The following is a 16,482-nucleotide window of genomic DNA, read 5'->3' on the forward strand; positions in this document are numbered from 1 at the left end:
TATATTATTATTTATAATTTCGATAAAATCGATATTCTTTGTCGTTTTAAAAATGAAATATATAATTTTACATTATAAATCAATGCACTGTAAAAAATCATAATATTAAAAACAAATATATATATATATATAAATTTTAAAAACATATATATATAATTTTAGATATATAGAAATAATATTTTTTTCGCATTATTTTAATGAATATATTGATAACAAAAAAAAACTTATATTTTGAATAAGTTATGCATATTTTTTATCATATTTTTATTTTGATTTAAATTATAAATTGACTTTCGATGTGATACTTACTTCAAACATAAATATTGCTATATACAAAACTAATTAAATACAAAATATAAAAAATGTCTGAACAATCAATTTATGATATGGCTTATCGTGGTAAAACTACAGATGTTAAGAATTTATTAAATGAAAACGAAAAGTTAAAAATAGCTAAAGATAACGTAAGTAATATTTTATATGAAATATTTTTTTAAGGTTATGTTATTAATGAAATTTGTTTTTTTAGAATGGTCGAATGTTAATACATTGGGCAGCACTAGGAGGACATGATGATTTAGTAAGATATTTATTATCTCTTGATGTACCAGTAGATCCTACTGATGATGTAAGTATAATCTATTAATGTATTTATTATATTATAATTCTGTAGATATTAATTTTCAGAATGTCTTCCATTTTTGATTATACTATTCAATATTACTAATAAATATTTTATTTATATAAAAAATTATTATAAATTAATATAAAATTTAATAAATAATATAAATTATATATAATAAATATAAATTATGTAAATAATTATATAAATTAATATAAAATTATTTGTGTTATTTGTATAATTTCTGCATAAATTTTAAAATTTATAAATTAAACAAAATGTAAATATATCTATATAAATTTTAAAAATTGTCTCACATTCACTTTTAGTAATCAAATTAATTAAATATTTAAATTTTGTTTAGACAGATATGACACCATTAATTTTGGCAGCATCAGCTGGTCGTGAAAAAGTTGTTAATACTTTATTAATTGAAGGTGCATATGTTAATGCCAAAACACAAGAAGGTCATTCAGCATTGCAATATGCAGCATCAAAAAATTGGAAATCTATTTGTGCTGCATTACTAGAAAAAGATGCCAATGTTAATATTACTGATAATCGTGGAGCTACACCATTACATAGAGCTGCATCCAAAGGCAATATTGCTATTGTAAAACTTCTCATAGAATACGGACGAAATTTAGACATTGGTAGTTATTTTATTAAATTTTATTTTTGCTAACAATTTTAAAAATTAAATATTTATGTAAATATTAAATATTTTTAGAATCTATGTTTTTATTTTTAAATAAATTATTTTTTTTAAATTCAGAATAAAGATAAATTATGTAATTTGCATTAATTACAAAATTTAATATTTTAGTTAAAAAACATTTCAAAATTATTTTTAGATAGCAAAGATGCTGATGGAAATAGTGCATTACATTTGGCATGTGAAGAAAATCGTGTTGATGAAGCAAAATTATTAGTACAGAATGGTGCTAGTACAACATTGAAGAATAAACAAAAGAAAACACCTTTAGATTTAGCAACTCCAAGATTGGCACAACAACTGAAAGAAATAGAGGAAGATTCATCTTAAATATTAAAAAAAAACATTGATATTATTGACTCAGTGATATCTAGTTAATCTTTATTTTTAAAATTAATTTAACTTATGACAATATAAAAATTGTTTAACTTTAAGATAATAATTTTTTATTATATTAAAGATAATATATAAGATATATATATAATTAAATCTTGTATATATCTTTTTTTAAATTAAAATAATTATGAAAAAATAAAAAACAAAAATTTTTTCTAATTTTTATAAGAAAAATTTATAAATAATATTCTATATTATGTTTTTAATTTTTTATATTTGCAATAGACAAAAGATAAATTTAAATATTAATTAATATATTGAATATATAAAATCAATAAGCATCATAAATCATTTCATATTTTATCTGTACAGTACAAATATTTTAAAATATTTGAAAAGAAATATTAATTTTTGTTAATATCTTAATATGTTATAAAATATTTATATTTAAATATGAAATTTAAACATTTTTTTCATTTTACAATTATATTGATAGTTTGGTAAAATTATATTAAAATAAAACAAATATTTTATCATATTGTTGATTTTATAATGTATCAATTTCTGCAATTTTCTTTTATTGCACAAAAAATTAAAATTAGCTATTATAATGAATTTCTAAAATTGCATATAAGTACTTTAAAAAATAAAACTTATTATTTATAAAAGATAATGAAATTTTCTTTAATTTTTCTTATATATTTGTTATTTTAAAAAAATATTCTAAATAAGAATAACAAATATTTTACTAAGTAGTGAATGTTTTAAATTATAATATATTAATTAATATTACACTAATATTAAAAGGTTATTAAAAAATATTAAAATTAATAAACTAATTGAAAATTATTAACCAAAACAATTTATCCATTAATCTTAATTTTCAGCATTTATTATGCTTTTGTTTTAACATATTTAAGTGTTAATATTGGATTTATATCTATATAAAATGTATCAAAAAGGTTTATTATTTTGCTGGTCAAATCCTACGCATTTAACGCTTTCCTTTTTTTTTTTATCTTTTTACTTAATTTTCTATACTTATCTGTTCCAATTCCATTGGAATTTATAGTATTAAACAGTGATGATACTTATAATTTCGAAGTTATTAATTTTATTAGTATTAATTGCTTAAATAAAACGCACCATGTTGAAAATTATTTTCTGCGCTTATTTACATAAATTCACAGCGATTCACAAATTACATTAGATGATCTAGGCTTGTCTTTCCTTCAGAGAAATTTTGGATGATTTATAAAAAATATGTTATTAAATTTTGAATTTTTAATTTATTTTTATAAATTTGTTTTTATCATTTTAGATAAATAATTTATTATAAATTTAAAAAAATATTGTTTTAATAATTTGATATTAAGTTTATATTTAAAATAAAAATAAAGTAAATCAATTTTTCGAAATATTTAAATTCAAAATTTTAAACACATTGCTTAATTTTTTAATAAAAGAATATTATGAAAACTTTCAAACTTAAATATTAAAAATAAAAAAACTTAAAAATGTTTATTATGAGTATATTATATTATTTCAATAGAATTATATAGTTTTAATTTTTTTACATTATTTATTATTTATGATAAAAATAATTATTATCATACGAATAATGATTTTGCACAATTAAAATATATTTTTTACAATCATCCAAATTTCCATCGAAAAGAAATACATTTGAGGAAATGGTTGTCGACTTTTTAACGTTTCGGATTTAAGTTTTATATACTTTTTATATACTTTATAAATAATCCTCAGGTTCAATGCTTTCATCTATATTTTTAAACCCAAAACGGGTACATGTATATGTATTTTTTAAAAAAAATACATATATATGTATTTTCAAGTAAAATAAGTTTTACTTTACTAATGTTTCGTCGACGTTTATATTTTCTATTCGATAAACATAATTCATTACATTAAATCCTTTTATGTATGAAATTATAATTTATTTGTCATTAAGTAAATCCGTCGAAAATATATATATAAAGTTTATTAAATTTATTCAAAAGGTCTTCAAATTTATTATAACTTTTACGTGGAGAAAATGATCCACGATAGTATGAGATGGCAGTTCAATTGTGAATTTGAAAGCCCGCTTAAAAAATCACTAGAAAGCTGTTAATGTAAAAAACAGGCCGGTTTCGTTCAGATACAATCACTTTGCCGTATCAAAAAATAGAATAATCCTTATAAGTATATAGAATGTACAATAAAGTATGTTGCATCTAGAAAACAATATTTTTATATTAAAATTAATTTATATTTCTAAATGTTCGTTATTATAAAATTATCTAGTTTTTTTTTAATATGAAAATTGGCAGTATGCATTATATTAAGTACTTTTGATATAAAAAAATTCATATTTATGTAAATTCTTGATGCGTACGCTCAATTTTTAAATACGATTAAAGAATTAAATAAATTTATAGAAAAAAAAAGATTATGTAGAATTAAAAAAATTATTTTCGATATAAATTTGTTTACTAAATGCCCCATTCTTTATAATACTCTATATATGTATATTACACAGTAATTCTTTTTCCATACAATCCAAAATTAGTATCGTCCATAATTTTATTCATATTTGTATAATTATCTGAATATTTTTCTCTTATATTTAATAACGAGTGATTGCCAAATTACACATACCGACATATAGTGTTATCACTCGATTTGGATTGTATAACAAAAAAATTATTTTCTATGTATATACAAATGCATAATATATATGATTGTTATTAACCTCCTTTTGTTTTTTGTTTCAAATAATTATATTTTTAAAAACATTTATTTAATCAAAAAATGATTGACATCTCGAAGAAACAAGCAGAAGCACATTACTTATTCTATACGTTTTGATTTAATTGCAAATATTAAGAAATAATGATCTTTTGTATTTCATTTAAGAAAAATAATTTTTTTTATACAAATTTTTCATTTTTATATTATAAATTTCACTTTTTTTGCTTAAATCTTGCAAAAAGAGGTTTCGTTAATAAAAATTTTTTTCTAATGCATGAAAAATGCATATGTTATAAAAAATGCACATATAAAAAACATTGCTGCTTTTTCTATTTCTCTTTCTTAATTTCATTATATGATTTTCGAAAATTCAATTTCATATGCATCGAAAAATGTGCTAGAAAAATTTTTCTATTTAAAAATATAAATGGAATTAAAGTATTTTTTTGAAAAATTAGAAAAATATTAACATGCATATTAAATAACATTTAAACAGATTTTAAAAAATTATTTTTACTATATTTGATATTCATGCATATTATAAAAGAATGATTTGAAACATTCATAGATTTTTCGATGCACTTAAAATGGAATAATACGAAACGAAAAAGTTCTTGATCTACGATCGGCCCTAAGTACCCAATTGATAAATTTCAATCATTGATTTCTGGTTCGTTCCGACAGGCGAGTTTATTTGGTCGAAAATAAAGGAAATGCTTATACAATGATTATTTAAAAAAAAAAAAAAATCAGAAAAAAATAATTGCTAAGAAATTTGAACAAAACGTAAATAAAACTTTTTTTTAAAAAAATAATATTTTTTTTTCTTCAATTTAGTATACGATCAAGTTTTTTCTTAAACATTTATTCAATCATTTTGATTCGCTTTGACTTTTTCATAAACTTCTTTGAAAAATAATATCGATTTTCTCAGAAGTTTTAAATTTAGTTTATATATATAATATAGTTTCAATTAATTTTATGTTAATTAGTATATTTTTAAAAAATAATTTCTTTTAAACATTTTGATCAACAAAAATAGTTTTAGTCTTTCGAAAATTACTCTTATACTGTTCGGAACAATACCAAAATCGTCCATCATTGACTCGATTATTAAAAAATAATTACAAATAACATATATTACGATATTTTTCGCGATAAAAATAAAAACTGCATCAATAATATTAATTAATAATAATTAATAATAATAATATAACTAATATAATATAATTATAATAGATATAATGCTGCCTAAATGCGATGTTAATTCATTATCGATTATGCAGCCCCAATAATATATTTCTAGTTTCAATCTTACCCGACTAAATAGTAGCGTTTTCCACAAAAAATGACAAAAATATTAAAACAATAAAGTAGTTGAAAGAATGTCTAATATAAAGCGTGTACAGAGTATGGCATTCAAGCATTGTTAACGCATATTAACTTATACATATTTTATAAGCGTATATCTTGGACGCTGAACTTAAAAAAAATTTGATACAAATTTACTTGTACAACCTTCTTTTTGCTTATTAATAATAAAAGATCTTAATAAGCTCTTTATAAAAAATATAAGAGGATTATTTGTTTCAAGCTATCCAAAGAAAATTCGTCATTTTTTGCAGATTTCCGAAAAAACGGAAATAAAATACTACTTGGTACGGCCCTGTCGGGTTTTTTATGTACAGAAGAAAGCCGCCGTCCTCATCTAATGGCATCGTTGGGTGCATTGGAATCGACTTTTGAACTCATAGAAACGAGTTCTCCGATTCGAACTCAATTTTGGTCGAAGCGTATCTTGTACACACTTCTTGGACCTGGGTTTATGGATTTCCTGTGTTGTGAGGATTCAATAAGTGCTGTGTTTTCTTGTTCAGTTGACAGTTTCCTCACCATCGATGCTTTCATCCTGAGTCGTTGAATCATCGCCGGATCCACCGGTTTGAACGGAACCGCGTTTCAGACGCGTCGAACTAAGGCTTATTGGAGGTCCACCTCGTCTATAAAAATATTTTAAATAATTTTTAATTACATATTCTGTATTTAAGAAATCTGATGAAAAAATATAATAAATAAATAAAATGATATTATTATATCAAAACTTTTAAAATTAAATGTTGTTTTCTATCTACAAATGTTTGTACTTTTATATTTTTCCCCAGTCACTGAATAAATACATCTATAATTAAAATATTAATAAAATATAGTAGAATAATAATAATCTATTACACTTAAAAATGTTTAAACAGATATGAATATGAAAAAAAAAAAATACATATATAAGATAAAGAAAAATAATTAATTTTTAATTTAAAAACAAAAAAAAAAGAAGTGAAAATAATTATAAATATATAAAAATATAATAGAATATTTTGTACATTGCATGTACATCTAATTGTAAGTTATAAATGATATAATTCAAATTATTAAAAATAATTTAATTTATAAACTAACCAAGACTCGAGGAATGCTTGAGACTTGAAGAATTTCCGCTTTTTTCACGTGGGGTATGAACTATTCTTTTTCCCTCGACGCCTGAATATTTTAATATATATAGTAATTTTTTACTTTCAAACTAATTTTCAATAATGTAAGCTAAAGATAAACAATTCAAACTTTTTATTAAATTTAAATTTTTTTATAATAAATAAATTATATAAAATTTTATTTTTTTATTTCAATATTGAGTAATCCTTTATAATTATTAGAAGTTTATTTATATTTAAAAGATATTTATTTAAATTCAAAAAAGAAAATAGTTTACTATTCAAAATATAAAAAGAATAAAATAAAAAAAAAATAAATAAATACCTAAAAAAATTGAATGAAATGAAGATTTTTTTAAAATAATATAAATATATATATATATATAAATATATAATATAATATAAATAAAAATTATTATTACCTTAATTTATTTTTAAGATTTGCAACTTCTCTGGTTAGTTCTTCTTGAGATTCAAGCATATCATCCATTTCTCTTTGCGCTTTCCTTTTCATTGCCTTATGCCTGCTAATTTCTTCTTCAGCTTCGTCAAGCTGTCTCTTTAAAGCTTTCATTCTAGCATTTACTTTTTCTGCTTGTTCCTTATATTGATCTGAATTTCTTCTTTCGTCTTCTAACTGTAAACTCAATTCTTTCAATTTTTTTTCCAATTTTCTATTAATCTTTTGTTGTGCAAATCTTTCTTTTGCTTCAGTTTCTAATTGCTCATCAAGATTATTAATCTTTGATTCCAATTGTTGAATGGTTGCTTTGGTTTTTGCTCTTTGAGCAGTTTCCAATTCTGTAAGTTTCGCTTTCAATTCCTTATTTTGTCTTTCTAATAACAATTTGTGCGATTCCAATTTTTGTGTAGTTGATCTTTCAGTTGTTAAATCATTTGTTAGTTGCTCAATAGTTATTTGAGCTTTTCTAGCTCTATCCATTAGTAATTCAGCATTTGATTGTTCTTCTTCCAATTCTTCTTCCAATGTTGCTATTCTAGCTTCCAATCTACGTTTTTCATCTAACATTAATGTTCCCTTGTTAGCATTATTATTGAGTTCCTCTTGTAATTCATCTCTTTCATTTTCAGCAGCTCTTCTAGCTCGTTCACTGCTAGCAAAATCTTCAGTTAATTGCATCAAATCTGCTTCTAAGCTCTTTACTTTTTTCTCAGTTTCTTTAGCACTTGCTGCCAATTCGTCTCTAGCAGCTCTAGCTTCTTCGGTTTCTCTAGTACAATCCTTTATTTGGGCTTGAAGTTTTTTTAATTGTTTTAATGCATCTTCTTTCACTTTATTGTGCATTTCCAATTGTTGTTCAATATCTTTATAATCTGCTTCCATCTTTTTACGTTGTGCGATAGCAGCAGCTTTTTGTTTTCTTTCATCCTCTAATTCTGCTTCAAGATCACGTAATTGCTTTACTAATCCTCTTCGTTTCTCTTCAGCCTGTTCTTCTTTAGCTTGTAAATCTCGTTCGAATTGAGCTCTTAAAGCTTGCATATTTACTTCTAAACGCAATTTTGCATCTTCTGTAAACTGTAATTCATCTTCTAGTTCTTCTACTTGAGAACGTTGTTCCGCTAATTGGGATTCAAGAGCTCGTTTTGCTTTTTCTAATTCATGTACATTTTTGTCTGCTGTTCCTTGATTATTTACAAGTTCATCGAGTTCTGATTGTAGACCACGACGAATTCGTTCAAGTTCTTCAACTTTTTCATTCATTTCATCAAGTTCACGAGTTAAAGATAAGACACGAGTTTCTTTTTCTCGAGCCTCACGTTCGGCAGCATCGCGTTGCTCAGCATATTGTTCGGAGACCGCTTTTTCTTCGGCCAGCACCTTAAAATAATAATAATAAGAGAAAGGAAAATTTTAAATCTAATTATGCTAATTTTATCATTACTTTACAAATTGATAAAATTCTTGTTAAAATGAATGTTATAAATGAAATTACATTAATATCTTATGGATTGTAACTCATTTTTAAGAAAAACAATATTTATAATATATTTATAATTGTATTTTTATATTTTAATAAATTTATCTTTTTTTATGAAAATGATAATTTAAAATTATATATTATTACATATTATTAATACATAATAATTAGTACAATTAGTATAAATACAATTTTTAGATAATATGTATATAACTAAAAATTTGTGTATAATTCCATAAGATATTATATAGATGAAAAATGATTCAGTATACATAATTTTTACATGTTATTGAATATCAAATTATCTACATTAAATATTATTAATCATTAATTATAATGATAATTATATGAAAAACTCACAGAAAAATCCTCAAACTATTGTTAATAATTAAAAAGAAGTAATAATTCTATTAATTTCAAATTAATTTCAAATAAAAACAAAAAATAATGATAATTATTTTATTAAAATGAATAAATAATTATCGTTATTAATAAAATAAGATACTAATATAAATTTATTTATTTTTGTAAACATTTGTCAAAAACAATCAATTGAAATTTATAAAATTAAGAATTATTATATAAAGTTATAATTTATTAATTTCAATAAATGACCAAGACTATATTTATAATTACCTTGTCAAAATTTTTTTGCTTTTTTTCCAATTCCAGCACCTTTGCTCTTTGCGCTTCGAGTTCAATAATACTATCTTCTACTTCTGCTTGAATCTTCTTTTTTGATTTATCTAATTTATCATTAGCAGCTTGCAATTCTTCAACTTGTCTTTGAAGTGCTTCAATATCTTTCATACATCTTTTTCTTGCTTCTTCTAATGCTGCAGCGGCCTCAGCTTCCTCTTCAGCTCTTTTCTTTGCTTCAGCCAGCTGAACATTTAAGCCCAGAACCTATTATAAATAAAGAGAATCTTTAAATAATTTTATTAAAAAATAACTAAATATTAATAACAAATTATATACATATTTACACATATGTAATAATTACAAATACATATTATAAAATAAGATGAAAATGAAAATTAGTTAATGTTTAATTTTTAAAAAAATCAGCAACAAATTATACCTGTTTATCTAAAGCTCTCTTTGCTTCTTCTTCTTCTTCTAATTGATCATGTAGACTTTCCTTTTCACTTTCTAATGCTCTCAGTTTTGAACTTAAAGCTAATTTTTGTCTAGTTTCCTCCTCAAGTTGTTGCTGAAGTTCAGTAAATTGAGATTCACAAGTTGCTGAAGCTTTTAAAGCTGCAGAAGCTTTTAATTCTGCTGCTTCCAATTGTTGCATAATACTTTCAGATTCTTGTTGTAATTTTGTTACTCTTTCTACCAATTCTTGTCTATTTCTTTCCACTTCTGCAAGTTTTGCATTTATTTCAGCAAGTTGTTGTTCTGCTTGCTTTCTTCTTCTATCTGATTCTTGTCTACTAGCACTAACAGATCTAAGTTCTGTAGCTAAATCAGCATTCTCTGCCTCTAATGTTGCTTTTGCTTTTTCTAAAACAGTTTTAGTTTTTTTCAATGCATCCATTTGTTCATTTAAAGCAGTTAATTCTTGTGTATGTTTATGACGCATATCTGCTAACGTTGCTTCATGTATCGATGTTTCTTCTTCTAAATTCTTTTTTAATGTTGCTAATTCTTGTTCTCGTTTGCTTCTTAATTCTTGTTGCGCAGCAGTTGTATCTAAAGAATCTAATAATTCATTTTTCAATGCTTCCAATTCCTCATTTAAATCTCGTTTTAATTTTTCAGCTTTTCCTCTAGCAATTTTCTCAGCTTCTAAATCTTCTTGAAGTTCAGCTAATTGAGACTCTAATTCACGAAGAGCCTTTTGCGCTTGAGCTTTAGCTGCACCTTCTTCATCCATTTTTGCCATTATTTGATTTAATTCCTCTTCGCGTTTGCCAAGTTGCAATTGGAATTCTTCTACCTACAAAAAATTCATTAATATTAAAATAAAATTATTATCATTATCGTTCTTATTGTTCATATTATAAATTGTTTGAAAATATATTTGTTACTTCACATTAAATTAATTAAAAAATTTTTTTTTGGTATAATTTTATTTCCAAAAATAAGTAATTTTTTTTGAAAAAAAAAGAAAAAAATAATTTATAAAAATTATACCTGTGTCTTCCTTTCTGCAAGTTGTTCTTTCAAATCTGATACCTCAGTTTCTATTTTTCTCTTTGATCTATCCACTTCCTGTCTTTGTTGATGATCTTTCAACAACCTTTCTTCAAGATCTGCAATTGTTGCTTCATGTTTTGCTTTTAATTTTGATAAATGTTTTGCTTTTTCTTCTTCTTCAGCAAGTGTCTGAGATAAATCATTTGCCCTTTCTTCAAGAATTTTTTTCTCTTTTAATAATTTTTGATTTGTATCATCAGAAAGTGCAAGATCTTCCTCAAGTTTTTTAATTTTTGCATCACATTGTACTTTTTCTAGCTGTAATTTTTGTCTAGCAGCTTCTTCTTCTTCTAATTGCTCTTCAAGATCACTTATATTTAATTGTAACTTCTTTTTTTCTTGAGCTAAACCAGCACTTCTTTCTTCTTCTTCTTCAATTCTTGTTTCTAAATCATGAAGAATTTCTTCCAGTTCTTGTTTTCTGGCTGCTAATCTTGCTCGCATTTCCTCTGCTTCTGCACATAATTCAACTTCAGCCTGTAATTGTTCTGCCAACATAGTTTTTTCTTCCATAGCTTGTTGATATTTCCGTTCATATTCTTGTGCAGAATGTAATTGTAATTCTAACTTATCTCGTACTTGTTTTAATTCATCTTCTTTTTGAGTTAATTTTTCTTCTTGTTTTGTTACTTCCAAAAGTGGTTTTACTTTAGTATATAAACGCCACCATTGCCAATTTCTAAGTTTTAAATAAGCAGCACAATTTCTTTGGATAATTCTAATAGCATTTAACTGTTGTAAACGTTTTTGATAATTTCTACGAGCGAGGAAACCACGACAGAATGCTTGAAAATTGACAATTATGTCAGTAATTTTATAATCACGTTCTTCTTCAAGATGAGCTAAAACTCCAGCACGAAAGAAAATTTTTGATTGACCAACGCGGTAAAGATTAGGGTCAAGTTCAAGAGCTTGAATCTGAAATAAAAATTTTATAAAATTTTGGAATATATATTTTATACAATAAAAACAATTGAATAATATATAAATTGCATTTAAAATTACACATCATTTATAATTGATTGAAATATAAATTTCAAATCAATATAATAAATATTATGTTATGTTTTTATTAAGAGAATGATTTTTTAACATCAAATTTTAATATGTAAGATTACATTTTCTTACCATCTTCTCGCAAGCTTTTTTTCCATCCATAAACCCTTTAGGAATTGCATTTGGTGTTAAAAGTTCGTATCTCTGCCTGAATTCTTGAAATGGTATTCTATTTGGAAATCCTTGTCGACAAATTCGAATTCCTTCTAAAACTCCATTACATCTCAGTTGATCTAATACCAATGGTGCATCAATCTTTCCAGCTTTTTTTTCATGATTCGGTATAATGCATCTCACAAAATTGGGATTAGTATTTCTTAGAGTAATCATTAATTTTGCCAATTGTTCTTTATATAATTGAGAAACTGTTCTAAACATGCCTTTTCTTGTTCTTGCACCAAATTGTGTATCTGTCAATGCTTGTTGAGCCATTCCGACAATTTCCGCATCTTTCCAAATATGACAAACGAACGGATCTTGTGAATTTTGTAGTAAGCTAACAACATTTTCATTCAAAGGATCCATATTTTTCATTAACCATTTAGCTGCGGAATAATCAACTTTTCCAGCATAATGTATAATAGCAAAATCTGCAACACCTCTAAAATCTGTTTTCATAAATTTTGGATGCACACTATGAGCACCTACTAATTTTTCAACAAATGTTTTATCTGTTGCTTTGGGAAACCAACATTCTTCATCTAACAATGCCATAATACCTATTGTAAAATAAAATTTTTTTATTTAATAATTGAATTTATTGTAGCAAAAGATAAAAAATATTATATTAATAAAAAAAAGTTTAAATTTATTAAATACAAATTTTTAAACATACCCATTGGTTTATCAATCAAGTCAATAGTTGGTTGCAAATCTAATCCAAAATCAATAAATTTCCATTCAATTCCTTCTCTTTGATATTCTTCTTGTTCCAAAATGAACATGGTATGATTGAATAATTGTTGTAATTTTTCATTAGTATAATTAATACACAATTGTTCAAAACTGTTTAATTCAAATATTTCAAAACCGGCCATATCTAAGATACCAATAAAACTTGCTCCTTGTCTTTTTGTTCGATCCAATGATCTGTTGATCCTGTTCACAAGCCATCTGAACATTCTTTCATAGCAAGCTTTTGAAATTGCTTCTACTGCAAATTCAACTTGCTCTTTTGTTTGTGCTTTCGTTACAAAATCTCTACCGACTTTAATTCTTGGTTTTAAGAATGCTTTCGTCATTTCCGTCACGCTCAAACCTAACAAATGAGAAATTTTTTGAGCAACAGTATTATCCGGTAACGTAGCTTGGTCCGAGTTTCTTTCTTGACGGAATTGCATGGAACCGAAAAGCATCACCGCAGATACAATACGAAAAATCGAAGAAAAGTCTTCATTTGTCATGCCCATAATATGCATAGATTTTACGGTTGAGAAGAATTCAGCTGAATCGTCTACTCCTGGAACTGGTAATGCGCCATTGGACAAGAATGGATAGTGTTTTGGATCTTCCAAGATAAACTCCTCTGAAATTTCATAAATATTATTTTATATTTTTTTCTTCTTCTTTTTAAAAAAATTAAAAAAATAATTTTAAGATATAAAAAAAAGGGACAATTATTATTTATGATTAATTTAATATAATAATGAAATATAAAACATTTTTGAGAAATATGTATTTTTTTTTTCATTTTGATTTTTTCTTTCTTTAACCATAAAAAAAAATATTAAAAGAAATTTATTCGATGATATGTAATTAAATTATTATAATTATTTATATTAAAAATTATTAATTATATAAATATTAAAAATTTTGTGAATTGAAAAATTGATGCATTCATAACAATGATTCATTCTTATTAAACAATGTTTAAAAATGATAGGTCACACATTTCGCATTTAATAATTGAATTTCAAGTCAGGTAGTATAGCTGAGTCATCTATGAAGAAGGTTGTTTTAAGTAGTTCGTATCCTGAAAGAATAGGCTTAATCGTTTGAATCATTTAAGAATAGTGATTCGAATACATCAAAATAAAATATCCCTAACGAATACAACGCATAATGGGCGGAAACGTTCAGTCTCGAAGCGGGAATATCGATTCACTTCGTACCGAATAGTAATAAAGTCCCATCTGGGCTTGGTCTAAGCACGCAGAGAACATTTATGTAACGCAACTGATGATACACATGATAATACACATGTATTAATAATTTTGTTGAAACGAGTCTTATACTTTTATTGAATATACGACACAATTTCAAAACGTTTATCAGAATTTATTTTCAAAATTGTTCCAAACGATAAAGTTTATTCAAATATCACGCACGCTTACCAACATATTAAAATAAAAGAATCTACTTACTCTTTTGTTCAGGTGAGGCACCAGCTAGAAGTTGATAAAATATATGGAAAGTTCTTTCATCTTTTGCTTGTCGAATTGCTCTTGACTTTTCTAGAAGATACGTTTCTATGTTTGCACCAGCAATGTAACCGGAAGCATCGAAGTTTATACGTATAAATTTACCCTGTTTCGAAATAAATATTCGATTATCATTAAAATTATCATTACTTATTTTCATAAAAACAAATTAATTTTTTCCAATTTTTTAAAGTTTTTTTTATAATATAAAAATATAAATTTGTTGCATTGCTCATTTGTGCAACTACAGGATACAATTAGAATCAATGCAATTACACGAATTAAATATCTCGAAGAACTCGAAGAAAATTATGAATACGTAAAAAATTTTAAAATAACTTGATTGAAGATAAAAAGAGAAAAATAATATAATATTTAAAAAGAATAAATTTTGTAAAACTTACAAATCGGGATGAGTTGTCATTTTTCACTGTTTTTGCATTTCCAAAAGCTTCTAAAATCGGATTTGCTTGTAAAAGTTGTTGCTCCAATTCACCCTATCACCATAAAAATTAATTATATTAATTAAAATAAAATATTTTTATTTATTTCACAACACGAAATATAATTATTTTTTTAAATAAAAATATTATTTTATAATTCCATGTCAAATTAATATTTCAATTTCAAAGACATGAATTAATCGTAATAATAAATATGTCTCTCATTTGTAAAATTATTATTAATTGATATTTATAAAAATATAAAAATATTTTTTATATAGTTTTACAATATGAATATTGAAAAATTATAAATGATATACATTCATAAATTTACTACACAGATAATAAATATTATTTCTATATTTTTAATTAATATATAATTAAAAAAAAAATTTATAACATATATGCAATAAAATAAATAAAGCTGCGATGAATAAAAAATAAGCAACAATATACATAAAATTTAATATGAATTACACTGTAAATAATTGTTTTCAGAAAAACGATTCTGATATTGTTCATAATTGTATTAATTAACAATTTCTTTTATTTAATCAAGACAAAAGAAATTGTCACGAATTATTACGAAATAATTAACGCAAAAATAAGCAATTTATAAGCTCAATGTTAATTCTGAAGAATATCTATCTATTATATTACTTTCTCAAATTCTGTAATCTTCAAATTTAAAAAATTATCCTTAAAATGAATAAATTAATTTGCAATTTATTTTTTTAAATAAATTGCCAGATACATATAAAATATATGATTACAAAGGAAAGAAAAAAATTATTCTACTTAAAATTTTATGCGATTAAGCACAAAGTAAAATAAATAAGTGAGAAGCATATAACATTCACACATATACACATTTAAACATACGACAGAGAATACATTAATAAATAATTTAATTAGTTGACTCTCACGTTAATTACCGCAAATTTATCCGAAATATTTCCGGAACCCTAAATCCAGTGAGCAGCATTAAAAAAAAAAAAAAAAAAAGTAAAGAAAAACATGTTAGAATTGAAAAAAAATTTATTCTCCTCTTCAATTACTAAAGTTATTATTATTAGTTAAAAACGACATATTCAAACCAATAATATTCGATTAATTCCATTTTATTAGTACGCAAAATAAAACTTAAGGAGAAAAGGAAAGGAGAAGGTGAAGAGAAGGAGGGGGGAAGGGAAGTACAAAGCTAGATTAATTTCTCGTTAAAACAAGAGAAGTTAATTAAACGATAAATCGATTTAAAATCATTAAAAAAAAAAAAAAAAAAAAAAAAAAAAAAAAATTATTAAAAATATCCATCAAATGGCATAAATTAATATATATTTTTACGTGCATTTATATTTATATATATAAGAAGTTAACAGAGATAAAAAAAACCTCTAAAATCTTGGAATACAAATGTAGTTAGTAAATCAAAGCTTGAAAAAAATATGACATAAAACAAAGAGCAAAAATAAAAAAAAAAAAAAAAAAAAAAAAAAAAAAAA

At 23.8% G+C, this 16,482-nt stretch overlaps 2 protein-coding genes across 8 annotated transcripts in view; one reads left to right on the top strand and one right to left on the bottom strand.

Moving 5' to 3' along the window:
* Positions 1 to 154: 154 nt before the first annotated feature.
* On the top strand, positions 155 to 1,771 carry LOC102676072 (26S proteasome non-ATPase regulatory subunit 10-like). Its single transcript, XM_006623809.2, has 4 exons — positions 155 to 464; positions 530 to 628; positions 987 to 1,275; positions 1,477 to 1,771. Exons 1-4 carry the CDS (start codon positions 363 to 365, stop codon positions 1,665 to 1,667), a joined length of 681 nt encoding a protein of 226 aa, XP_006623872.1. The 5' UTR covers positions 155 to 362; the 3' UTR covers positions 1,668 to 1,771.
* Positions 1,772 to 6,050: 4,279 nt separating this feature from the next.
* The window catches only part of LOC102676204 (myosin heavy chain, non-muscle), a 20,812-nt gene continuing 10,380 nt past the window's right edge, over positions 6,051 to 16,482 (bottom strand). For 2 of the 7 annotated variants that reach the window (XM_006623817.2, XM_006623815.2), the window contains 9 exons: positions 14,942 to 15,034; positions 14,481 to 14,643; positions 12,953 to 13,642; positions 12,190 to 12,836; positions 10,999 to 11,979; positions 9,938 to 10,801; positions 9,493 to 9,762; positions 7,336 to 8,756; positions 6,051 to 6,427 (listed from right to left, as the gene is read on the bottom strand). In XM_006623817.2, the coding sequence (XP_006623880.1) occupies positions 6,301 to 6,427; positions 7,336 to 8,756; positions 9,493 to 9,762; positions 9,938 to 10,801; positions 10,999 to 11,979; positions 12,190 to 12,836; positions 12,953 to 13,642; positions 14,481 to 14,643; positions 14,942 to 15,034 (5,256 nt within the window). In that variant the 3' untranslated portion in view covers positions 6,051 to 6,300. Of the gene's footprint in view, positions 6,428 to 6,881; positions 6,963 to 7,335; positions 8,757 to 9,492; positions 9,763 to 9,937; positions 10,802 to 10,998; positions 11,980 to 12,189; positions 12,837 to 12,952; positions 13,643 to 14,480; positions 14,644 to 14,941; positions 15,035 to 15,906; positions 15,946 to 16,482 lie in introns of all 7 variants that reach the window. The other 5 variants (XR_004151601.1, XM_031514281.1, XM_031514282.1 and 2 more) reach the window with 5 other exon arrangements.

Source organism: Apis dorsata, unplaced genomic scaffold, assembly GCF_000469605.1.
Source record: "Apis dorsata unplaced genomic scaffold, Apis dorsata 1.3 scaffold_949, whole genome shotgun sequence".
NCBI lineage: Eukaryota > Metazoa > Arthropoda > Insecta > Hymenoptera > Apidae > Apis > Apis dorsata.